This window comes from Mobula birostris, chromosome 8 (genome assembly GCF_030028105.1).
Source record: "Mobula birostris isolate sMobBir1 chromosome 8, sMobBir1.hap1, whole genome shotgun sequence".
Classification (NCBI taxonomy): Eukaryota; Metazoa; Chordata; class Chondrichthyes; order Myliobatiformes; family Myliobatidae; genus Mobula; species Mobula birostris.
In genome coordinates this window covers 166638463-166664732 of record NC_092377.1, presented here as the reverse complement: position 1 = coordinate 166664732, position 26270 = coordinate 166638463, and the positions used below count along the sequence as shown (strand labels likewise).

Sequence of the window (26270 nt, the reverse complement as noted above, 5' to 3'; positions counted from 1 at the left end):
TCTAGTAAAATTCTACTTTTTATGTGGATGGGAAAAAAGATAGCCTTATTAAATAATTTATATTAGATTAAGAAATTAGTCAACTACTGTAATATTTATAAAGTGACAATGCAGAAAATAAACTTTGTAGAAATAAACAATGTAGAGAATAAAAAATGATCTGATCCGTAAGAACATTGAAATGAATAGAGGGTTATATGGGTGGTGGGGTGGAGATACGTCTCTACCAAAGGAGGTGTAAGGCACTCCTTCCCTCCGCTAGCCTGCAGGTCACCCTTGGGCGAGGTGTAGCACCTGCTTAGCCCCTGATCAGGGTCAGGTGAAGTCATGGGAACAGGTGGTGGATGGTCGTAGGAGCAGCCGGTGTATATCACAAGTCCTGGTTATGTGACCACTGACACCAGGCAGACAATCTCTGAAGGGTATTGATAATGGCTAGGGGTCACCCATCTTGTAAAGGCACTGCCCAGGAGAAGAAAAAATTGCCAGGTGCAATCATGGTCATGGAAAGACTATGATCGCCCACGTCACAGCACATAATGATGACGATGATAAGAAGGGCATGAATCGCACATGAATTAGAAACACAAACACAAGGAATTCTGCAGACGCTGGAAATTCAAGCAACACACATCAAAGTTGCTGGTGAACGCAGCAGGCCAGGCAACATCTCTAGGAAGAGGTACAGTCGACGTTTCAGGCCGAGACGAAGGGTCTCAGCCTGAAATGTCGACTGTACCTCTTCCTAGAGATGCTGTCTGGCCTGCTGTGTTCACCAGCAACTTTGATGTGTGGCACATGAATTAGACCTTGTTCTATTTGTAGAGCAGCACATTCATTGGAGAACTGAGTGCAGAGTAAAATGTGAGCTGATGAACAAGGCACTTTGGATTTATGAGTCAAATCAAAGAGGTGGTACCCCTTGAAGACTTCCTTGATGGCAGGAACTGGCCAAGTCTTTTGATCCTGTGTGTTGAAGTTTTTGTTGCAGGGAATGATAAAGCCAATAAGAATGCTGTCCACACTACATCTGTAGCAATTGGCAAGACACCAAATCTCCTCAAATTCCTAATGAAGTAGAGCCCCTGATATGTCTTCTTCAATGATGGCATTAATGTGTTGGGGCCAGGTTAGATCCTTTGGGATGTTGAGTTGAAACTGCTCACCCTGTCCACCACTGACTTCTCAATGAGGACTGGCTGTGTTTTCCTGAATTCCCTCACCACAATCTTGGTCTTGCTGACATTGAGTGTGAGGTTGTTGTGACATCACTCAAACAACCAATCTATCTCACTCCTGTATGCCTCCTTATCACTATCTGAGATTCTGCCAACAACAGTGATGTCATCAGTGAATTTATAGGTGGCCTTTGAGTATGCCTAGTCACATAGTCATGATTGTAGAGAGATTGGAGCAGTGGGCTAAGCCTACGTTCTTGAGGTCTGCCTGTGTTAATTGTCAGTGAGAAGGAGATTTTATTACTGATCTGTACTGATTGTGGTCTCACCATAAGTAAGTCAAAGATCCAATTGCAGAAGCCCAGATTTTGAAGCTTGGTTTTTAGTAGTGAGGGGAAGGTGGTGTTGAACACCGAGGCTACGTCCACACTACGCCGGATAATTTTGAAAACAAAGCTTTTTCTCTTAGTTTTGACCCTCCGTCCGCATTGAACCGGCGTTTTCATCCCTGAAAACGGAGCTTTTCTACAACACTCTCCAGAGTGTGTAAATTTGAAAATGATTGTTGTGCGTTGTAGTGTGGACGGGGTAAACGGAGATATTTAAAAACACTGTCATGACAACACTACAACAACAATGTTTTTTCTGCTTCTGCTTGGTACTGCACAAGCCCTGCGGGACGGCTGTTATAACGCGCAGTCGGTGTGAACGGCGTGAGAGTTAAATTGTAAAGTGAGCTTTTTTGACTAGAACCCCTAAATTGATTTGATTGAGTCTATCTTAAAAAATATTAATGTCAGAAATACTGTGCAGGTCTGGCGGCAGAACATCTCCACGTTCTCCACTGCTTTGCTGACTTTGTAGTCGTTTGTAACTCGCAGAAACAGCTCGACTTCATTGTCCGTCTAAACGAAGAAGTCCGGTCTGCTTTTTCCAGCGGAGGTTTTCTTTGTATTCCTCGAAGACATTGTTGAAAAGTTTCTTTTGTTGCTGTTGTTGGTACTCTAGTTTTTGACCAATGGGAATAGCACAACACCGCTGCGGAAATGTAAATATTATACCGTTTCCTCTTCGCTTGTTTTCTGTAGGTGTGTCTGTGCATGCCCAGTAGGAGTAGATTTGCCCAAATATCCGTTTTAATGTGGACAGAGATATTGTGGAAAACGCCTAGTGTGGAGACCTGTCGTTTTCACTCGGAAACCGGTGTTTTCAAAATTATCCGGTCTAGTGTGGACGTAGCCTGAGCTGTAATTGATAAATAGCAAACTAGCATGTTTTGCTGTTACCTAGGTGCTCCAAAAGTGGGCGGGGATCCAGAGAGATTGCATCTGCTGTAGACCTGGTAGACAAATTGTAACAGGAGATGAGCTTTTCTTAAAAAATGAAGATTTATTGGAATTTTGCAACATTTGGCTGTAAAACTATTTATCTTTTGAAATGTTCACTAATGTAGTATTTTTTCAAATTGAGTTTTCTACAAATAATTTAAAAAGAACTTAAATAAAAGTGTATTCAAAGAAAAGTTACAGCAACACACACAAAATGCTGGTGGAACTCAGCAGGTCAGGTAGCGTCTATGGAAGTGAACAGATAATCAACGTTTTAGACCGAGACCCTTCTTCAGGAAAGGTTATAGCCAGCTCAACCAAAATTTCAATATTGTGGAATTGTTGCTGGGTTGGAAATGAACAAATGTGATCTTGCTTCTGTAGAAAGGAGGGAAAGGGAAAAGTAGAGTCACCAGACCAGTTAGCATCAATAATATTGGAATCAGATTTTAATATCATTGGCATATGTCGTGAAACTTGTTGTTTCATGATAAGTGGTGGTGCAAAAAATAGTGAGGTAGTGTACATGAAATCTGATGATAGAGGGGGAAAATCTGTTCTCAAAATGTTGAGTGTGTGTCTTCAGATTCATATATCACCCTCTTGATGGTAGCAATTAAAAAATGGCATATCCTGGGTGATGGGGGTCCTTAACGATGGATGCCGCCTTTTTGAGGCATTGTCTTTTGAAGGTATATCCTGGATGCTGAGGAGGGTAGTGCTCATGATGGAGCTGGCTGAGCTTGCAACTTTCTGCAGTGGCCTCTCCGTACTAGTCAGTGATGCAACCAATTAGAATGCCCTCCATTGTACATCTAGAAATTTGTGAGTGTCTTTGGTGACATACCAAATCTCCTCAAACTCTGAATGAAGTATAGCCACTGTCATGCCTTCTTTGTAATTGCATCATTATGTTGGGCCCAGGATAGGTCTTCAAAGACGTTGACACCCAGGAACTTGAAACTTCTCATCCTTTCCTATTCTGATCCCTCTATGAGGATGGGTGTGTGTTCCGTCGACTTCCCCTTCCTGAAGTCCGTAATCAATTCCTCGGTCTTACTAAGGTTGAGTGCAAGGTTGTTGTGACACCACTCAACCAGCTGATCTGTCTTACTCCTGTACATCTCCTCGTCACCATCTAAAATTCTGCCGACAATGGTTGTGTTATCGGCAGGTTTATAGATGTTGTTTTAGCTGTGCCTAGCCACACAGTCGTGAGTGTAGAGAGAGCAAAGCCACACGGTCAGGCCACACTTAGATCCCCTCCAGTTCGTCTACCAGGCCCGACTAGTCTACCTGCTGAACCATGTCTACGCCCACCTGGACAAGCCAGCGAGCACTGTGAGGGTCATGTTTTTTGACTTCTCCAGTGCGTTCAACACCATCCGCCCTGCTGTGCTGGGGGAGAAGCTGACAGCAATGCAGGTGGATGCTTTCCTGGTGTCATAGATTCTTGATTACCTGACTGGCAGACCGCAGTACGCGTGCTTGCAACACTGTGTGTCCGACAGAGTGATCAGCAGCATTGGGGCTCCACAGGGGACTGTCTTGTCTCCCTTTCTCTTCACCATTTACACCTTGGACTTCAACTATTGCACAGAGTCTTGTCATCTTCAGAAATTTTCTGAAGACTCTGCCATAGTTGGATGCGTCAGCAAGGGAGATGAGGCTGAGTACAGGGCTACGGTAGGAAACTTTGACACGTGGTGTGAGCAGAATTATCTGCAGCTTAATGTGAAAAAAGACTAAGGAGCTGGTGGTAGACCTGAGGGGAGCTAAGGTACCGGTGACCCCTGTTTCCATCCAGGGGGTCAGTGTGGACATGGTGGAGGATTACAAGTACCTGGGGATACGAATTGACAATAAACTGGACTGGTCGAAGAACACTGAGGCTGTCTACAAGAAAGGTCAGAGCTGTCTCTATTTCCTGAGGAGACTGAGGTCCTTTAACATCTGCCGGACAATGCTGAAGATGTTCTACGAGTCTGTGGTGGCCAGTGCGATCATGTTTGCTGTTGTGTGCTGGGGCAGCAGGCTGAGGGTAGCAGACACCAACAGAATCAACAAACTCATTCGTAAGGCCAGTGATGTTGTGGGGATGGAACTGGACTCTCTCACGGTGGTGTCTGAAAAGAGGGATGCTGTCCAAGTTGCATGCCATCTTGGTCAATGTCTCCCATCCACTACATAATGTACTGGTTGGGCACAGGAGTACATTCAGCCAGAGACTCATTCCACTGAGATGCAACACGGAGCATCATATGAAGTCATTCCTGCCTGTGGCCATCAAACTTTACAACTCCTCCCTTGGAGGGTCAGACACCCTGAGCCAATAGGCTGGTCCTGGACTTATTTCCTGGCATAATTTGCATATTACTATTTAATTATTTATGGTTTTATTACTATTTAATTATTTATGGTGCAACTGTAACGAAAACCAATTTCCCTCGGGATCAATGAAGTATGACTATGACTTAGTGGGCTGAGCACACATCAGGTGTTGTCAATAAGGAGGAGATGTTATTTTTAATCCACACTGACTGTGGTCTCCCAATTAGGTAGTCAAGGATCCAGTTGCTGGGGGAGGTACAGAAGCCCAGGATTTGGAGTTTGTTGATTAATACTGAGGGTGTGATGGTGTTGAATGTTGAGCTGTATTCAATAAATAGTAGCTTGATATAGGTAATGCTATTGTCAAGGTGGTCCCAAGACCGGATGGAAAACCAGTGAAATTGCCTCCACTGTAGACCTATTGTGGTGATAGGCAAATTGCAGTGGGTCCAGGTCCTTACTCAGGCAAGAGTTGACTCTGGCCATGACCAAACTCTCAAAGTACTTCATCACAGTAGATATGAGTGTAACTGGGTAATAGTTGTTGAGGCAGCTCACTCTGCTCTTCTTGGGTGTTGATATGATTGCCACTCTTTTGAAGTACCTCTGACTGCTTCAATGCGGGATTGAAGATTTCCTTGAACACTCCTGCCAGCTGGTTGTCGGAGGGTTTCAGTACCCTATCAGGTACATCATTGAGGCCAGACGCTTTGCAAGGGTTCACTCTTATGAAACGTGTTCTGGTGTCAGCCTCTGAGACAGAGATCAGAGAGTCACTATATGCTACAGGAGTTTGCACAGGTGTTGTTTTATTCTCCCTTTCAAAGCATACATAGAAGGCATTGAGCTTATCAGGGAGTGAAGCATCGCAGCCATTCATGGTATTAGGTTTCACCTTGTGGAAGTAATGTCCTACAAACCTACCAGAGCTGACATGCATCCAATTTCATCTCTAATGTCAATCAGAATTGTTTTTTCACTCTTAAAATAACCTTTCATAGTTTGTAACTGGAGATGTTGTATAGTTCTGGATCATTGTTCTTGAATGCTTCAGATCTTGACCTACAAATCTCCAGGTTCATCCATTGCTTTTTGCTTTGGTATGTCTGGTATTTTCTTGAAGACACACACTCAACCACACAGGTCTTGATAAAGTTGGTGATAACTATGCCGTATTCATTCAGATTCGAAGATCAATTCCTGAATATTGTCCAGTGCTCTGATTCAAAGCAGTTGTATAAGTGTTTTTTTGACTCCCTTAACCATACATTTGTGGTCACCACCACTGGTGCCGTGGTCTCTGCCTGTTTGCCAGACTTGCCAAAGTGTGGGTGTGGGATGACATGGTAAGCATTCTTAATGATGGTGGTGTAACAGTGGTCAAGTGTGTTGCCTCCTCTTGTTCCACAGGTGATATTTTGGTAGTAGTTGGTCAGAGACTTCATCAAGCTGGCTTGTTTGAAATCTCCTGCAGTGATTGAGAAAACATCGGGGTGCACTGTTTTGTGATTGCCGTTCATGGTGCTCAGCTTCTCCAGTGCCTTTCTGATGTTGGCCAGGGGTGGAATGTACACCACTTCTGTAATGAGGGTGGATAACTCCCTTGGCAGATTAAAGGACTATGATCAGAATCAGAAGGAGGGAAAATATTAATTCTTTTTATGAAGAAATGATAAAGTGCTTTATAAAACAGGATGTGCATAGTTATGAGGGTGTTTATTTATTTAAGTCTATTACAAGCCTTGTGGACTGTGAGGGTGGGGTTCACCAAGTTGTTCCTGGCATTAAATGAATACATTATCAAGAGAAGCTGAGAGCTGAGTCTCTTCAATCTTGGTGGTAAATAATTGACAACCTTGTTCAAAAAAATTCAAAATATTAAACAGTGTAGATCATGATAATGGGAGACAAGCTAGTATTAGTAAAGAGGATAGTTTGGAGCAGTTTCTGAAAAAAATCTTTAAGAAAGGAATGATATATACAGTACCCATGAACAATTGAAGTATTGGAGTTGAAGATTGTTTGAAACTTTTTTTTTGATGTGTTGAAAGATGTTCAGTGTGGCTTTGAAAAAGCTTCTGTACACAGAGTTTGAAGCAAAGCTTTGTCTGTTTTGTTTACAGAGCTGGCGAACTTTGAGAGGAATGTGAATCGAGCGATGCATAAATACAATGCTTACAGGTAAATCCACTCACAAACAAGAGAAAATCTGCGGATGCTGGAAATCCAAGCAATAAACTCAAAATGCTGGACGAAAGGTCTTGGCCCAAAAAATGAGCTGTAATTTTTTCCATAGATGCTGCCTGGCCTGCTGAGTTCCACGAGCATTTTGGTTCCAAGATTAGCTAGAGTTTAAATTAATTTCTGTCCAGGGTTCGTGACTTAATGTTGGCCCACTCAGTTTCCTGTCAGGTGATGCATCCAATTGGATCTAGTATTCTCACCACAAATGAGGTTCTTATGAGCTGAACTCATGCAATGGTTACCAGTATGAACCACATGATTGAATACAACTCAAACTTAATCTTTCATTTTATTTGTAAATAAAAATGTATCTTAAATCTGATTTTGCAATTTTAGATTCTTATAGAAAAGTATACTGTACTTGTTTTCTATTTGAGACTCCACTAGCATGAGAGAGCACATGTAATACAATTTTTTGAAATATTTTTAGCAGCTTTTTGTTCTGTAATACCCCTGACAATGTACACGTTTCCAATGCTAGTGCTTTTTAAAAATTATTCTCTTGCAGGAAAGCAGCTTCAGTTATAGCAAAATATCCAACAAAAATCAAGAGTGGTGCAGAAGCTAAGAAGCTGGTGAGCTTTTTCATTCTTCAAAAAAAATGAGAATTGTTGTGATATTAAATTTATTTTGTATAATTTAAATTATTTTTGCAACATCCTTTTGTAATATTTATTGTATTACCATATATATATATACAGTTTACTCTGTGGTTTTAAGTAATTAGATTGCATCAGAATGTATATGACAGTAACTTAAATTGTCTTTGCACCGTCCTTTTGTAGTATTTATTATTGTATTTATTTTTCTATATATACAGTTCATACTGTGAGTTTTATGTAATTTTATTGCACCATGATGTATATGATAATAATCTAAAATGACAGATAATCTGAACACAGGTCCTCTGCAAATTATATTTCCAATACTTTCAGGAAGGTGTTGGTGACAGGATTGCAAAGAAGATTGATGAGTTTCTAGCGACAGGAAAGTTGCAGAAACTGGAAAAGGTAAGTCATTGATTTATGTTCAATTAACTCCTTCAAGTATATTGATCACCATACTGTTAGGGGTCTAGATGGCTTAGAGTTTGTAAAATGTGTTCAGGAAAGTTTTCTAAATCAATATATAGAGGGACCAACTAGAGGGGATGCAATATTGGATCTCCTGTTAGGAAACGAGTTAGGACAAGTGACAGAAGTCTGTGTAGGGGAGTACTTTGGTTCCAGTGATCATAACGCCATTAGTTTCAACTTGATCATGGACAAGGATAGATCTGATCCTAGGGTTGAGGTTCTGAACTGGAAGAAGGCCAAATTTGAAGAAATGAGAAAGGATCTAAAAAACGTGGGTTGGGACAGGTTGTTCTCTGGCAAAGATGTGATCGGTAGGTGGGAAGCCTTCAAAGGAGAAATTTTGAGAGTGCAGAGTTTGTATGTTCCTGTCAGGATTAAAGGCAAAGTAAATAAGAATAAGAAACCTTGGCTCTCAAGCGATATTGCAACTCTGATAAAGAAGAAGAGTGAGTTGTATGACATGTATAGGAAACAGGGAGTAAATAAAGTGCTTGAGGAGTATAAGAAGTGCAAGAAAATACTTAAGAAAGAAATCAGGAGGGCTAAAAGAAGACATGAGGTTGCCTTGGCAGTCAAAGTGAAGGATAATCCAAAGAGCTTATACAGGTATATTAAGAGTAAAAGGATTGTAAGGGATAAAATTGGTCCTTTTGAAGATCAGAGTGGTCGGCTATGTGTGGAACCAAAGGAAATGGGGGAGATCTTAAATAGGTTTTTTGCGTCTGTATTTACTAAGGAAATAGGCATGAAGTCTATGGAATTAAGGGAAACAAGTAGTGAAATCATGGAAATTGTACAGATTGAAAAGGAGGAGGTGCTTGCTGTCTTGAGGAAAATTAAAGTGGATAAATCCCCGGGACCTGACAGGGTGTTCCCTCGGACCTTGAAGGAGACTAGTGTTGAAATTGCAGGGGCCCTGGCAGAAATTTTTAAAATGTCGCTGTCTACAGGTGAGGTGCCGGAGGATTGGAGAGTGGCTCATGTTGTTCCGGTGTTTAAAAAAGGATCGAAAAGTAATCTGGGAAATTATAGGCTGGTAAATTTAATGTCGGTAGTAGGTAAGTTATTGGAGGGAGTACTAAGAGACAGAATCTACAAGCATTTGGAGAGATGGGACTTATTAGGGAAAGTCAACATGGCTTTGTGCATGGTAGGTCATGTTTGACCAATCTATTGGAGTTTTTCGAGGAGGTTACCAGGAAAGTGGATGAAGGGAAGGCAGTGGATATTGTCTACATGGATTTCAGTAAGGCCTTTGACAAGGTCCCGCATGGGAGGTCAGTTAGGAAAATTCAGTCGCTAGGTATACATAGAGAGGTGGTAAATTGGATTAGACATTGGCTCAATGGAAGAAGCCAAAGAGTGGTAGTAGAGAATTGCTTCTCCGAGTGGAGGCCTGTGACTAGTGGTGTGCCACAGGGATCAGTGCTGGGTCCATTGTTATTTGTCATCTATATCAATGATCTGGATCATAATGTGGTAAATTGGATCAGCAAATTTGCTGATGATACAAAGATTGGAGGTGTAGTAGAAAGTGAGGAAAGTTTTCAGAGCCTGCAGAGGGACTTGGACCAGCTGGGAAAATGGGCTGAAAAATGGCAGATGGAGTTTAATACAGACAAGTGTGAGGTATTGCACGTTGGAAGGACAAACCAAGGTAGAACATACAGGGTTAATGGTAAGGCACTGAGGAGTGCAGTAGAACAGAGGGATCTGGGAATACAGATACAAAATTCCCTAAAAGTGGCGTCACAGGTAGATAGGGTCGTAAAGAGAGCTTTTGGTACATTGACCTTTATTAATCAAAGTATTGAGTATAAGAGCTGGAATGTTATGATGAGATTGTATAAGGCATTGGTGAGGCCGAATCTGGAGTATTGTGTTCAGTTTTGGTCACCAAATTACAGGAAGGATATAAATAAGGTTGAAAGAGTGCAGAGAAGGTTTACAAGGATGTTGCTGGGACTTGAGAAACTCAGTTACAGAGAAAGGTTGAATAGGTTAGGACTTTATTTCCTGGAGCGTAGAAGAATGAGGGGAGATTTGATAGAGGTATATAAAATTATGATGGGTATAGATCGAGTGAATGCAAGCAGGCTTTTTCCACTGAGGCAAGGGGAGAAAAAAACCAGAGGACATGGGTTAAGGGTGAGGGGGGAAAAGTTTAAAGGGAACATTAGGGGGGGCTTCTTCACACAGAGAGTGGTGGGAGTATGGAATGAGCTGCCAGACGAGGTGGTAAATGCGGGTTCTTTTTTAACATTTGAGAATAAATTGGACAGATACATGGATGGGAGGTGTATGGAGGGATATGGTCCATGTGCAGGTCAGTAGGACTAGGCAGAAAATGGTTCGGCACAGCCAAGAAGGGCCAAAAGACCTGTTTCTGTGCTGTAGTTTTTCTATGGTTTCTTAGGTTTATACCAGATTAATGGTAAGGGGATGCTTGGACATTTATTTCAAAATAAGAAATTATGTTATATTTGTAGAGAATGTAATTAACTTCTGTTCTCTTGGAAGGATGCAAACTAGCCTCAGCCCCATGTACTCACCAGTATTTATCCCTCATATAACACCTCAATGTGGAATCTTGCTCTATATGAATTCATTTCCACATTTCAATTCCACTCTAAGTATTTAATTCATTATAAGGTGTTCTGGCACACCCTAAGAGTGTTTTTTTTTAGTGCAACAGAAGTGCTAATCCATCTTCGTGTCTAGCATCATGCTTTATTTGCTGTGTTCTCATCTATTTTGTTAAAAGCATGCTGAAGTTCTGCATTGTGTCCTTGGGCATTTACTCTGCTTTCTCAAAAAAAATGTTATTTTTTATATAAGTGGTTGCACTGCAAATTATCATTTATACTTATGAGTACAAAGTATTAGTAGCATCGACTGCAACGATGGATTGTGCCTTTATCCAGAATATACACATCATGTTTTGTTGGGGAAATTTTCTTGCAATGGGCATTCATATAGTAAATCTGTCAAATTTTCTTTCTCCTCAGTAAGAAATAACCACAAATTTTCTGATCAAAATTGTAATTCTCCTTTTGCGTTGTATGCAAATATAAACCATTGTTCACCTCACCAGTTAGTGACAATACATTTCTTTGGAAAAACAACTTATCCTTTTTATTATGTTTTATTTTATGGCAAGAACTGTACAGGTACTTATGAGGGTGTGTTACAAGTGAAAGTGCAAGGTTACAGCTGGCTTCTCTTTGGAAATGAAGATTGAATAGGATAGCTAATAGAGATCCTTTAAAATTATAAAAAGATTGTGAAAGAGTAGACAAAGGGAAATCAACAACATTCAAAGTACATTTATTATCAAAGTATGCATGCAGTATGTAACCTTGAGATTCATCTTCCCAACAGACAGCCATGAAACAAAGAAAAACCATGGAATCTGTTCAAAGAAAAAACATCAACCCCTGCCCTACCTCCACACACAATAAAAAACACATCACGCAAATGGCAACAAAAAAAAGAGCAAAAACCACAGAATATAAAACACAAAATCAAGAGTCCAGGCAGGTTCAGTTTCGTTCAGTGTTTGTTATCTACAGGGCACCCCATTCAAAATCGCCCAAAATAACAAAAAAAAGAGCAGCAACTAGAAATCAATGGTTCAGTGATTCAATTTAATATCAGAGAACGTACACTATGCATTCCTTTGCAGACATCCATGAAACAGGAAAAAGCCTAAAGGGTGATTGCCAGAAAACCATTAGAACCCCAAAGCCCCTCTCCCCCATGCACAATCAGCAGCAAAAGCTTCAACCCTCCCCCTCCCCACCACTTGTTCCAGCAAAACATCAATAGCAAAAGCAATAGACCATGATCTAGAGTCCATCAAAAACTACTGTCCATCCCAACACTTCGAAATCTCAGACAGGCTCTCTCTCTCATGAGGGAGGGAGATACTGCTCCTGCCACAATGAGAGGGGTGACCAACAGCTTGCTGCTTCGATGTTGCAGTCTGCTGCGCTGCTTGTCTGAGTTCCCCTGACTCGAGGACCAACAGACTCTCACTCACCATTACGTTGCACATTTAGATGGAGACGTAGCATAAAGATTTTTACTCATGTATGTGAAGGACGTAAGAAATACAGTCAATTCAATTCGAGAGATAGAGATTGCTCGAGTGCTGGGCCCTTCTTTCGACAGCAGTGTACACTGCCTGCCTGCTGTCTCAATGTTTCAATTTCCTGCGACACTTCAGTTGGTGACATTGGTGAGGAACTAGGTCGCCACAGGGCCACGCCCCGAAGGTGCACGTCTTCCATGCTGTACCTGGAGGTATTAAAAAGTCAGGCCATCTGGTGAGTTCCAAGAGTGAGAACCCACCTCCCAAGAAGAACCACAGTTTGATCTGCAGCTGTAGATCATGGACTCCTACAGGACCCCAGCCTCCCTGAAAAAGAAAAAACAGACATGAGAAGAGAAAAATTAAACTGTTTCACAGACGAACTGGAAGAAATGTCCCAGGTTCACAAAAACCTCTGGAGCCTTCTTTAGCTGCTCTCACTCCAGAACCAGAAACACATCATCATGTGAACTACAGATTCCAATCCACATCACGTTCATTGTCATGAACATGATTTAGCAGAACTAGAGGCAATCAAGTCAGAAGAACACTAAGAAATCATGTAGGGAATTTTGGAACGAACGTTTCTCTAGAAAGTTGTGGACATGTCGTCTTGCAAATTTAGCCTATGATCTCTTTTTGGGTTTGGGAGCAATTCTGAACAGGAAGCTTGCATTTTTATCATGCACGAGGTCTAAGGTAAAATAGCTTTTTAAAGTGAGATGTATGTGCAGCGAGCTGGCAGATCCAAGGGGGGTTTACGCAAGTGACAGAAGTGTATAGGAGATAAGATCGAGAAATGTGCATTGACACTTTGGAGTGAAGAGAGGAAAGAGTGGGCAATTTCAAGTTCTTGGGTGTTGATATCCCTGATGTTCTATTCCTGGGCCCAACATATTGATGCAGCTACAAAGAAAGCACAACAGTGGCTGTATTTCATTAGGAGTTTGAGGAGATTTGGTACGTCACCAAAGAGACTGTGGAGAACATTCTAGCAGGCTGCATCACAGTCTGGTATGGCAGGGGGTGCTACTGCACAGGACCAAAACAAGATGCAGAGAGTTGTAAACTTAATCCGCTCCATCATGGGCACCAGTCTCTGTAGTGTGCAGGATATCTTCACGGAGAAATGCCTCAAAAAGGTGGCATCTATCTTTAAGGACCACCATCATCTTGAACATGCCCTGTTCTCATTTCTACCATCAGGAAAGAGGTTCAGGAGACTGAAGGTACACACTCAACGATTCAGGAACAGTTTCTTCCCCTCTGCCATCCGATTTCAGAATGGACATTGAACCCATGAGCAATGCCTCACTTTTTTATTTTTATTTTTGCATTACTTATTTAATTTAACCATTATATGTTCATATTTCTTCCTATTATTATGTATTACTTTATATTGCTGCTGCAAAGACAACAAATTTCATGATATATGCTGGTGATATTAACCCTGATTCTGATTCTGAAGATTGGTGAGGTCACCATTTGGGTATATCATTGGGAAATGGACAGTGCAAGTACTGAGGTATTGGCAATAAATAGATGGCTGTGAACACTTACAGTAGAAACTATACTTTAAAAGATCTACCAGAAGGGAAAATGATACCCTGGCCCCATAGTAAGTCAAGTCAAGTCACTTTTTATTGTCATTTCGACCATAGCTGCTGGTACAGTACACAGTAAAAACAAGACAACATTTTTAAGGACCATGGTGCTACATGAACAATACAAAAACTACACTGAACTACGTAAAACAACACAAAAACTACACTAGACTACAGACCTACCCAGGACTGCATAAAGTACACAAAACAGTGCAGGCATTACAATAAATAATAAACAAGACAATACGGACAGTAGAGGGCAGTAGTCATAGTCATACTTTATTGATCCCGGGGGAAATTGGTTTTCATTACAGTTGCACCATAAATAATTAAATAGTAACAAAACCATAAATAATTAAATAGTAATATGTAAATTATGCCAGGAAATAAGTCCAGGACCAGCCTATTGGCTCAGGGTGTCTGACTCTCCAAGGGAGGAGTTGTAAAGTTTGATGGCCACAGGCAGGAATGACTTCCTATGACGCTCTGTGCTGCATCTCAGAGGAATGAGTCTCTGGCTGAATGTACTCCTGTGCCCAACCAGTACATAATGTAGTGGATGGGAGACATTGACCAAGACGGCATGCAACTTAGACAGCATCCTCTTTTCAGACACCACCGTGAGAGAGTCCAGTTCCATCCCCACAATATCACTGGCCTTACAAATGAGTTTGTTGATTTTGTTGGTGTCTGCTACCCTCAGCCTGCTGCCCCAGCACACAACAGCAAACATGATCGCACTGGCCACCACAGACTCGTAGAACATCCTCAGCATCGTCCGGCAGATGTTAAAGGACCTCAGTGTCCTCAGGAAATAGAGACGGCTCTGACCCTTCTTGTAGACAGCCTCAGTGTTCTTTGACCAGTCCAGTTTATTGTCAACTCGTATCCTTAGGTATTTGTAATCCTCCACCATGTCCACACTGACCCCCTGGATGGAAACAGGGGTCACCGGTGCCTTAGCTCTCCTCAGGTCTACCACCAGCTCCTTAGTCTTTTTCACATTAGGTTGGCGTCAGTCCAGGGTCTGAATATTGAGGAGTCTGATGGCTTGGGGGAAGAAACTGTTACATAGTCTGGTTGTGAGAGCCCCCAATGCTTCGGTGCCTTTTGCCGGATAGCAGGAGGGAGAAGAATTTGAATGAGGGGTGAGTGGGGTCTTTCATAATGCTGTTCCAGTATTGATCCAGATAAGGCAGATCCCTTTTCAATAATACGAGAGGAAGTGTACAAAGTCCTGTCATGCAAGGTAGAATATTGCGTGTGATATTAAACATTTTGTGCAGTTTAATGCCACTGCACATTTCCTTTACCACTCGTGATAGTCTGTCCTGTAAACGAAAGAGCAGGCAAAGACTTCGGCTCCAGGTTGTCTTCATTTATCTTAATAAAAGTGATGGCACCTGTAGGGTAAACGTATGAGTGAGAAGAAATAGAGGGTTATATTGCTAGGTGGATGAAGGGGGATGTGAGGAGTGAACTATAAATTAATTTATAGACCAGAAAGATTGACTGAACCACCTGTCCAGCTCTTGGCTCCATCCCTCCCCCCGTCTTCTCCTATCATTTTGGATCTCCCCCTCCCCCCCACACTTTCAAATCTCTTACTAGCTCTTCCTTCAGTTAGTCCTGACGAAGGGTCTCGGCCCAAAACGTCGACTGCACCTCTTCCTAGAGATGCTGCCTGGTCTGCTGCGTTCACCAACAACTTTGATGGGGACGTACCTGTGGTGCATTTGATTCTGCTTTTTCACATTTTCAATGTAACATTGAAATTCTGCTTTATTTTCTTTCCAGATTCGTCAAGATGACACCAGTTCATCTATTAACTTTTTAACAAGAGTGACTGGAATAGGGTAAGGACACAATCATCTATCAGAGCATTTCTTTTGTTCTGTTATGCATATCCTAATTATTTTACTCCTATGATGCCCCAGTGTTTAATCTTGAATCTACTTTATTAAAACAGCCAAGAAACAAAATGTTGACAGAACTGGTACAAATGACAGGAAATTAAATGCATTGCATTATTTGCTATCAAAGGATAGGAAATTCTTTAAAAGCTTTTGCAAGTTATCATGAAACAACATGCTCTAAAATAGTGGTCACCAACCCATCGATCTCGATCGACCAGTCGATCTTTGAGACTTTCCCAGTAGATCCTGAAAAAAATCAAAAATAAATGCACAAATACTGTTGTAATGTGGGCATTATAAAAATAAGTAATACTAATTAGAATAATGGTAATATAGCAATATTTTCGCTACTGAAAACTGTTTGTAAAGAGAGATTGTTTCCGGGTTGCGGTGTTTTAGTTCTGTCCTTTCTGCCCAGTGCACATGTGTGTAGCTCCCCCACCATGCACCGTGTTTTCAGCATAGCTTGTGCTGCATCAAAGTGACCAATTAGATTAAATAAGAGTACAGACTGTCGCAAACATCAATATACGGCACTCGCTCGTGATATCCTGATAGCATGGCGGAGGCTCCACGAAAGAAGGCGAAAATGTACAAATTCCATCCAGAATGGGAAGAGGAATTTCTATTTACCTTGGTGAAAGACAAGTGTGTATGTATGTTGTGCCACCAAACACAAGCACTAACTAAAGGAGGGAATCTGGAGCGGCACCACAACACCAACCACCAGAAATTTAAAGACACCTACCCCCCAAAGAGCACAATCCGTGCTAGGAAAGTTGAGGAGCTGAAATTAGGGTTGAAGGCCCAGCAATCGTTTTTCACAAAACATGCTGCTCAAAATAAGGCTGCTACTGAAGCATCATTTCGTGTAAGTCACCTTTTGGCTAAACACAAGAAGCCTTTTACAGATGGCGATTTATTCAAGGAAGCAATGGACGTTACTGCAGAGACTGTTTTTAATGACTTTAAAAACAAAAATGACAACACAACCACAATACATAATATACCGCTTGGCCCTGCAACAGTGACAAGGAGGGTAGAGTCACTGTCAGAGGACGTGGATCAACAAGGACTTGTCACTGTGAATATTTTTCACTACAGTTCGATGAATCCCTGGATGTAATGCAAACAGCTCAGCTTGTTGTACTTGTCAGAATGGATTTCTAGGATTTTACAACAAAGGAGGACTTCCTCACTCTTTTGCAATTAAAGGAGAGAATGAGAGGTGAAGATATTTACAATGAGTTTTAAAAATATGTCCGTGAAAATGACATCCCCGTTCATAAACTGGTGGCAATCACTACTGATGGAGCCCCAGCAATGCGCGGTGTGCGCGTTGGTTTTATAGCGCTAAAAGTCAGTTTCTACTTCGGGTCAACTTGTCTATGTGAAATTGCATTTTCACAGATGAAAATTATTAAATCTAAGTACAGTAGCTGTCTTACTGACAGACACCTCACAGACTGTCTCAGACTGGCTGTCTGTAGTTATGAGCCAAATTTCAGGGAACTAGCAGAAAGTATTCAGCCCCAGTCATCAAATTGAGTGCAACAGTCAGTTTTTATTCATTTATTTTTCATGTTGAAATAAAATAAAATAATGAAACTTAGAATTAAAGGTGTGAAGTATTGTAATATTCTTAAAGACAGCTACTGCTTGTTTGATATGCTAGTTACAGTGTTTTCTTGTTTGAATTAATTTGAAAGTTTGACAAAAGTATTTTGTGTAATTCAAATACAGTTAGCCTAAATAAAAGGCCTCAAATTGGAAGTAAAATCTGAGCAGTTTTTTCTTTGAATGATTTAGTAAGTAGATCAGCCAGCGAGCACTGTGAGGGTCATGTTTTTTGACTTCTCCGCTGCATTCAACACCATCCGCCCTGCTCTGCTGGGGGAGAAACTGACAGCGATGCAGGTGGATGCTTCCCTGGTGGCATGGATTCTTGATTACCTGACTGGCAGACCACAGTACGTGTGCTTGCAACACTGTGTGTCCGTCAGAGTGATCAGCAGCACTGGGGCTCCACAGGGGACTGTCTTGTCTCCCTTTCTCTTCACCATTTACACCTCGGACTTCAACTACTGCACAGAGTCTTGTCATCTTCAGAAGTTTTCTGATGACTCTGCCATAGCTGGATGCATCAGCAAGGGAGATGAGGCTGAGTACAGGGCTACGGTAGGAAACTTTGTCACACGGTGCGAGCAGAATTATCTGCAGCTTAATGTGAAAAAGACTAAGGAGCTGGTGGTAGACCTGAGGAGAGCTAAGGTACCGGTGACCCCTGTTTCCATCCAGGGGGTCAGTGTGGACATGGTGGAGGATTACAAATACCTGGGGATACGAATTGACAATAAACTGGACTGGTCAAAGAACACTGAGGCTGTCTACAAGAAGGGTCAGAGCCGTCTCTATTTCGTGAGGAGACTGAGGTCCTTTAACATCTGCCGGACGATGCTGAGGATGTTCTACGAGTCTGTGGTGGCCAGTGCTATCATGATTGCTGTTGTGTGCTGGGGCAGCAGGCTGAGGGTAGCAGACACCAACAGAATCAACAAACTCATTTGTAAGGCCAGTGATGTTGTGGGGATGGAACTGGTCTCTCTGACGGTGGTGTCTGAAAAGAGGATGCTGTCCAAGTCGCATGCCATCTTGGACAATGTCTCCCATCCACTACATAATGTACTGGTTGGGCACAGGAGTACATTCAGCCAGAGACTCATTCCACCGAGATGCAACACAGAGTGTCATAGGAAGTCATTCCTGCCTGTGGCCATCAAACTTTACAACTCCTCCCTTGGAGGATCGGACACCCTGAGCTAATAGACTGGTCCTGGACTTATTTCCTGGCATAATTTACATATTACTATTTAATTATTTATGGTGCAACTGTACCGAAAACCAATTTCCCTCGGGATCAATAAAGTATGACTATGACTATCTTGCCTTTCACTAAGGTCGAGGTAGGGAATCTTGGGCTTAAAAAGGTTGGTGACCACTACTCTAAAGGATTATCTAATCAAAAGAAGATGGGCAGAGGGTGGTTAATGAAATCTCCACCCCTTCTTTATCTGTGATATCACGTTGGCAGTAAGAATACTTCAGCAATTTGGGCCAATATGAACTGAGATAATTTGCTCTTCTGGCGTTGGTAATACGGCCTCTGCTTTTCTTGTGTATAAATAGACTTTGCATCTTGTGAAGTTTGCAGATGATACAAAACTGAATTCAATCTGTTTGGATAATCAGCTAATTCACTTTTAGGTCCTAAAGGCTTTAATATGCTAAGTTGAGTACTGTTCCTCAAGTTTATATTGAGCTTTGTCAGAACTGCCTGAGAGGTCAGAGTGAAAAGATCTGGAGGACTGAAAAGAAAGGTGACTTGATGCTCAAGGTTTTCCTTGGGGAATGAGTGAAAGTGTTCAGCAGAGTTCAGACCCAATCAGCTTTTGGTTTCCCCAGTATAGAGGAGACACATCTTTAAAAAAAATCAGTACACCGCCAGATGCAGTGTACTAGATTTGCAAAAGAGGAAGGTAAATCGCTAATGCGAGATTCTGCAGATGCTGGAAATCCAGAGCAACACACAAAATGCTGGAGGATCTCAGCAGGTCAGGGAATAACAGTTGATGTTTCAGCCAAGACCCCTCATCAGATCACCATAAATTGCTGTTTCACTTGGAAGGAAGTTGGGTAGAAGCTCTATTACCTGAGTTCACTCCTGACTCCATTGTGAACTTTGTACATCCTCACTCACTCACTGTGACTGTGGGTTGGTACAGTAAATAGTCATAGTAAATTGTCCCCTAGTATGTGTGTAAGTAGTAGAATCTGGGGTGAGCTGATGAGAATTTGGGGAGAATAAAAATGGAATTCATGTGGAATTAGTGTTAATAGGTGGTTGATGCCTGGCACGGTGAGCTGAAAGGCCTATTCCTGAGTTGCATGACTCTCATTGGGTCCCTGGACAGCAGGAAGGAAGGAGATGGAAGGGCAGATGTTGCTTCTTCAGCAGTTAAATGGAAAGGTGCCATGTGCCATATGAAAGGGAGGTGGAGGATTGGACTAGAGTGTCACAAAAGGAATAGTCTCTTTGAAACTGAGAAAAGGGGAGGAGCGGGAAAGGCTTGTCTCATGGTGTCATTGTAGAGAAGATGACCTATTGACTGTGGAGGCAGATGGTGAGGATAGAGGAGAGCTTTCTTTGTTCAGAGTTGTTACAATTAAGATTGAGAGGCTGTCATGTGGTGGAGGGGAGAACAGTTGAAGGAAATAAAATAAGCACATTGGAAGGTGGCTTTGTCAGAACTGTGCAATAGAGACGGAAAAGCTAGGTTAATAGTATCCCAGTTGAAAAAAAATATGAGAAATCCTTGTCAAGGTAGGTACTGCAGTCCTTGTACTTGTAGTGGGCTCTGATTGTTCGTTTATTCTCTCAAATGGAAAGTCAAGAAAGAGACAAGAAAAAATTAAATGAATCAAGTGTAAGAGAGAGAGCAAAGTAGAATGTGGGAAGTGATACTGAAGCAGTTACTGATGTACCAGAAAAAGAGAAGGAAAAAGCTTGAGCTGGACTGAAACAAAACATATTACACAATGAGCTGGGGGCAACTAGGACCCCTACACATTCCCAATGGTATAGGAGCAGGGAGCAGCACAGACATAGAGGTGTAGATCTTTGAAAACTGATAAAAGTATTTATATTATATATGGGATGTTTGGTTTTGTAAGTAGGAACATTGAATATAAAATCATCTAAATCCTTGACAAATCATTTGTTAGGTCACAAATACAATGTGTATAGTTCTGGTGAGATGTCAAAACCTTGAGACAAGAATGAAATTTCATGACATATATCAATGATAATAAATCTGGAATTAAGAGATTGGAGATACCTGGAGGTGTGTCTATAACTTTCAGAACAGAAAGTCCCCTGCCATGCGTACTAATACTTGTTGTCATTTTACAGACCTGCAGCGGCAAGAAAGTTTGTGGAGGAAGGAATCAAAACTTTGGATGGTATGATTTTTAAGTCCATTGATTTTTTGATTAAAATAGCAAGTCTACTATTAACTACCGATAGTAACTACCAATAAATAACCAACATATGAAAATGTTTCTTTACTTATTTGGTATAGGTAACTTACCTATATTATAGAAGTTACACAAGTAATATAAGTTTTCAAACTGCAGGATATCCATTTCACTTTATATGCTGTAGTATTCTGTAAATCATTAATATATTCATGATGAAAAGCAAAATTCTGAAGTTACTGGGAATATAAACGGAAAGTGCAGGAGATGCATAGTAGGTCAAGCAGCATCTTTGGAGGCTGAAACAGTTAGCTTAAACTAATCTGTACTTTTCAGATCTGATGAAGGGTCTCAGCCTGAAAATTGGACTGTTTATTCCCTCCATAGGTATTCTCTGACCTACTGAGTTCCTCCAGCATCTTGTGTGTTTCTATACTTTTGAAATTTAAGTTCTGGATAATAATTTAAAATGTAATTTCTTTGATATATAGATCTGAGGGAAAATGAACACATACTCAATTATCATCAGCGCATTGGTGTGAAGTAAGTGTTTTTGTGATGGAGGTTTTTCATAGCTGAAATGGGAAGCAGTGTAGGACTGAACTTTAATGGTTTAAAACTTGCTGCTATTGAAAATTGTTTGCCTGTTGTCCATTGTTTATTGGGATGTCTACAAGTGTTATATGAAAAATTAAACCCAATACTTTAAGGCCCTCCATTGGCTGGGGTCAACATGGATGTTGCAACCTATCTGCCTATGTGATGAGCAAGCCAGAGCAATGCAATATCAAGAGCAAACGGATGCCTATGTAGCAAGCTCCCCCTCTCCATAAAGCTGATGAATCCAAAGGAACAGCAAAGACCGATGTAGTTTGGCACCAGTGGCGTCACTGGAGTTGCTAATCAGCATTGAACTGAACATTGGACTTCATTAGGGGCTCATCTCTAGATTTTTCCTTGGAGTTTACTCCTGAGGCTTTTCCTATACGTGGGTATAGCTGCAAGGCAGCTGAGGTTTAAGATCAGAGTTTTCCTTCTCTTAGATGAGCTACCAACCAAAGTTGACAAGCTCTAACTGCCTGAAGTGAACAGTTTTAAGGCGCTAGTAACCCATCTTTGCCCCTTATCCTGCCAGTAGAAATGTTTCAGCTGGGGTTGGTAGCTAAGCCACATGTGAAGGCTAGAAGCTGGACTTGGTTGTCAAAGGCTGTTTGAGATGCATGTCATTGGGAGCATTTAATAGGTAGTGGAAGCTTATCCCCACTGCACTCCCTCCCGGCTATAACAGCCTTAAGGAACCAATCCCAATACTGCAGCGGTCCCCAACCACCGGGCCGCAAAGCATGCACTACCGGGCCGCGAGGAAACCTTTCCTCATTCCCTGTCACGGCCACTGTTGAGCCATTATGCACGCAAGGTCATTACCCGCTCATCATCCATGTCAACGTGGGAAGGAGATCAACTCCTCGAGCTTGCGAATGATGGCGCGCTGAAAAGTATGTCTGACATAACATCTTTGCCGGCATTCTGGATCAAAGTCAAGGCTAAATATCCTGAGATAGCCATGAAAGCACTGAAAACGTGGCTTCCTTTTCCAACATATCTCTGCAATGAATGCAACGAAAACTAAATTGCGGAATAGACTGGACAAGAGTATCGCTGTCTCCCATCACCCTTCGATAGGACCGTCTTGTTGCAGGGAAACAAGCCCAGGGCTCCCACTGATTCAGCGATATTGGTGTGTTGCAATGATTTTATATGTTCATACGGGGAAAATATGTGCTGTACGTTTAATATCCAAACGTTACTTAAAATGTTATGATGCTATTGACTTATAAGTGACTTATATAACCATATAACAATTACAGCATGGAAACGGGCCATCTCTGCCCTTCTAGTCCGTGCCGAACTCTTACTCTCACCTTGTCCCACCGACCTGCACTCAGCCCATAACCCTCCATTCCTTTCCTGTTCATATACCTATCCAATTTTTCTTTAAATGATAATATCGAACCTGCCTCTACCACTTCTACTGGAAGTTCGTTCAACACTGACTTCAAGCTCCCCTGTCCTCCCCTGATAATTGACTTATCACTATATTCATGCGAGGAAAATTTACGCTGTGTGTTTAATATTAAACTCGTTAGATAAACCCTTTTAGAAAGGAAATTGAGTGTATTAGCCACTTATCACCTATATTCTGGTCGTGATTAACCCCCCCCCAAACAGGATCGCCAAAAATGATTTCTGGAAAAAAAAAATCGGCACGTACACACATGTGCACTGCTGCCCGCGCAAGGCTTCATGGTCATTGTAGTCTTTCTCGGGGTAAACACGACATATTTGACTGCTACTCTTGTCCATTGGCAACCGTAATCCCCCCACCGGGTTGGCCGGTCCGCGAGAATATTGTCAATAATAAACCGGTCCGCAGTGCAAAAAAGGTTGGGGACCCCTGCAATACTGTAAATCAAATTACTGCAAATACTGGGAAATACTTGGGAGTCAGGCAGCAGAGCAAAGATCTGTGCTGAAAATGTTGGATAAAATATGTTTTCAATTCCAGTGGAAGATGGGGTTGGGGAAAGAAGGTAGGAGAGAGTTGGGCAGTTTTTTAAAAATTTGTTTAGAGGTACAGCATAGTGATAGGTCCTTCCAGCCTAATGAGCCTGTGCCACCCAATTACACTCATGGGACCAATTAACTTACTAATCAGTATGTCTTTGAATGTGAGAGGAAACTGGAGCACCTGGAGGGAACCTACACAGTTACAGGGAGAACGTATACACTCTTTACAGACAGCGGTGGGACTTGAACCCTGCTTGCTAGTGCTGTAAAGCAATATGCTAACTGCTACGCGATCATGCTGTCCTACAGTAGAGTAGCGATTAGTTTTGTGGAATAGAAGCACAAGGGTAGAATGAACCAAAATGAAAGTCAATGACCAGGTATACATACTGTAGCCAACTTTGTTGTTAATCACCAAAACCTTTATAATCCTCTTTGGCCTGCTCTATCATCTCCTTTGTCATTCGACCTTTCCTGCCATCCACTGTATCTCACACCTTCTATTTTTTCTGCAATTTATTTCTACTGGTCATTTTGAAGGGGCAATAATAAAGGACAATATTACCTCCATGGGATGTTTCAGAAAAAAAAAACCAGCTTTTCAGCAAACTGACAGGTGGATCTAAGTTTCTTTCAAACTGGAAGCGTAGGGTGGAGTATATCCTGGTAATCACAGCATTGCTTCTTATTGTTGAAGTTTCATTATACCAGTGGTAATTTCAAGTGGAAGGAAGATCATAGTTTTGTGGATTTCAAGATTCACCTGATTTGGTACACTGGCAAAAGATGGAATTGGAATGAACCTTAATTATTTGATACAATTTTATTATTCTGAAATCTTGAACAATAGAGTAATGCAGGTATGTGTTTAATGTGCTGATGCCCTCTGGTGGCAGTAAAAGAGATAGCAAAATAACTAGAGAAACGAGAGACTACAGATAAATTGTAATCAGAATCAGGATTAATATCAGTGACCTATGTTGTGAAATTTGTTGTTTTGTGGCAGCAGTGCAGTGTAATATATGATAATCTGGAGCAAAAAAACTAACTGCTGGAGGAATCCAGCGGGTCAGGCGGTATCTGTGGAAAGAAATCGACAGAAGATGTTTAGGGTTAAGTCCTACCATCTGGATATTTCCCTTCTCCGTTGCTGCCCCATCTCACTGACTTGCTCCAGCAGCTCATATTGGCTTATAACAAAATAACTTCTTGTGTCCACAATAACTGTGCAACAGTCTGTGAAATATTTTTATTGAAACCAATCTCAAAATGGAAACACACACTGCTGACTGAACTGAGGGGTCTGTGGATCAAGAGATATGGCCCGTGGACCAATGCTGTTGAGTCGTAAGCCAGAGCCTGATCAACCCTAGCTGGGTTGCTTGGGCGAGAGTACCTTGATGTTGAAAGACCTGATGCACACAGTGTTCCCAGGTTACATCACTGACGATGTGTCCCTGCACATCCTAGGATGTATCTTATCATTAGACTTGGCAATATACATTGTTTGATATATCGCACAAATGACAATTTATAATTTGGGTTTTAAACTTGAATTCCTACCTTATGCTTCACTTTTGTTGAAGTGCTACAGTTTATCTTTAATTTGCATGTTTGTTGTTGTTGCAAAGTTGCTGTAATTTCTTCTTGGTGCTAAACTTGAACCACATGGCTGCATTACATTTACGACTTGGAGGTTTAGGAGAGGGTGCAGAGGAGGTTCACCAAGTCGCTGCCTGGACTGGAGGCTGTTACCTGCAAAGAGAGGTTGGGCAAATAGGGGTAACCTGATAGATGTATATATAGTTGTGAGAGATATAGATGGGGTAGATCAGGGGTTCCATATGCCATGGACCAATACTATTAAGCAAGGGGTCTGTAGAACCCTGGGATAGACAGTTCTTTTCTGAAGGTGGAAGTGTCAAATATTATAGGCCATTACTTAAAGATAAAGTTTAAAAGAGTTTTACCGGGCAATTTTTTTGTGGAGTAGTGGGTGGTAGTGGTTAATTCCTTGAGGTTGTTATAACTGGGGGGTGCTAATGGGGATAAGCTCCCACTACTTAGTAAATGCTCCCAGTGGTTAAGAAGGCATATGGTGCATTGGCCTTCATCAACCTTGGGATTGAGTTAGGAGCCAAGAGGTAATGTTAGAGCTATATAGGACCCTGGTCAGACCCCACTTGGAGTACTGTGCTCAGTTCTGGTCACCTCACTACAGGAAGGATGTGGAAACTATAGAAAGGGTGCATAGGAGATTTACAAGGATGTTGCCTGGATCGGGGAGCATGCCCTATGAGAATAGGTTGAGTGAACTCTGCCTTTTCTTCTTGAAGCGACAGAGGATGAGAGGTGACCTGATAGAGGTGTATAAGATGATGAGAGGCACTGATCGTGTGGATAGTCAGAGGCTTTTTCCCAGGGCTGAAATGGCTAACACGAGAGGGCACAGTTTTAAGGTGCTTGGATGTAGGTACAAGGGGGATGTCAGGGGTAAATTTTTTATGCTGAGATTGGTGAGTGTGTGGAATGGGCTGCCGGCAACGGTGGTGGAGGCGAATATGATAGGGTCTTTTAAGAGACTTCTGGATAGGTACATGGAGCTTAGAAAAATAGGGGCTATGGATAACCCTAGGTAATTTCTAAAGTAAGTATGTGTTTGGCACAGCATTGTGGGCCAAAGGGCCTGTATTGTGCTGTAGGTTTTCTATGTTTCTATGGTGTGCTCCTCAAATAGCCTCTGATTACTAAGTCTAGCTCCTGGCCTTCATGTGTGGCTTAGCTACTAAGCCCAGTGGAACTGTTTCTCCTGATAGGAGAAAGGGCAAAGGCGGGTTACTGGCACCTTAAAACCAATCGCTTTAGGAAGATGGGGCTCATCAGCTGTGGTTGGCAGCT

General features: G+C 41.8%; 1 protein-coding gene across 2 annotated transcripts in view; it reads left to right on the top strand.

Annotated features, from left to right (window-relative positions):
- polb (polymerase (DNA directed), beta) overlaps positions 1-26270 on the top strand; it is a 120136-nt gene that overhangs the window by 1114 nt on the left and 92752 nt on the right. For both annotated transcript variants that reach the window (XM_072266784.1, XM_072266785.1), the window contains exons 2-7: positions 6961-7018; positions 7590-7656; positions 8017-8091; positions 15652-15710; positions 20740-20789; positions 21296-21347. In XM_072266784.1, coding sequence (XP_072122885.1) covers positions 6961-7018; positions 7590-7656; positions 8017-8091; positions 15652-15710; positions 20740-20789; positions 21296-21347 — 361 coding nt within the window. The remainder of the gene's footprint in view (positions 1-6960; positions 7019-7589; positions 7657-8016; positions 8092-15651; positions 15711-20739; positions 20790-21295; positions 21348-26270) is intronic.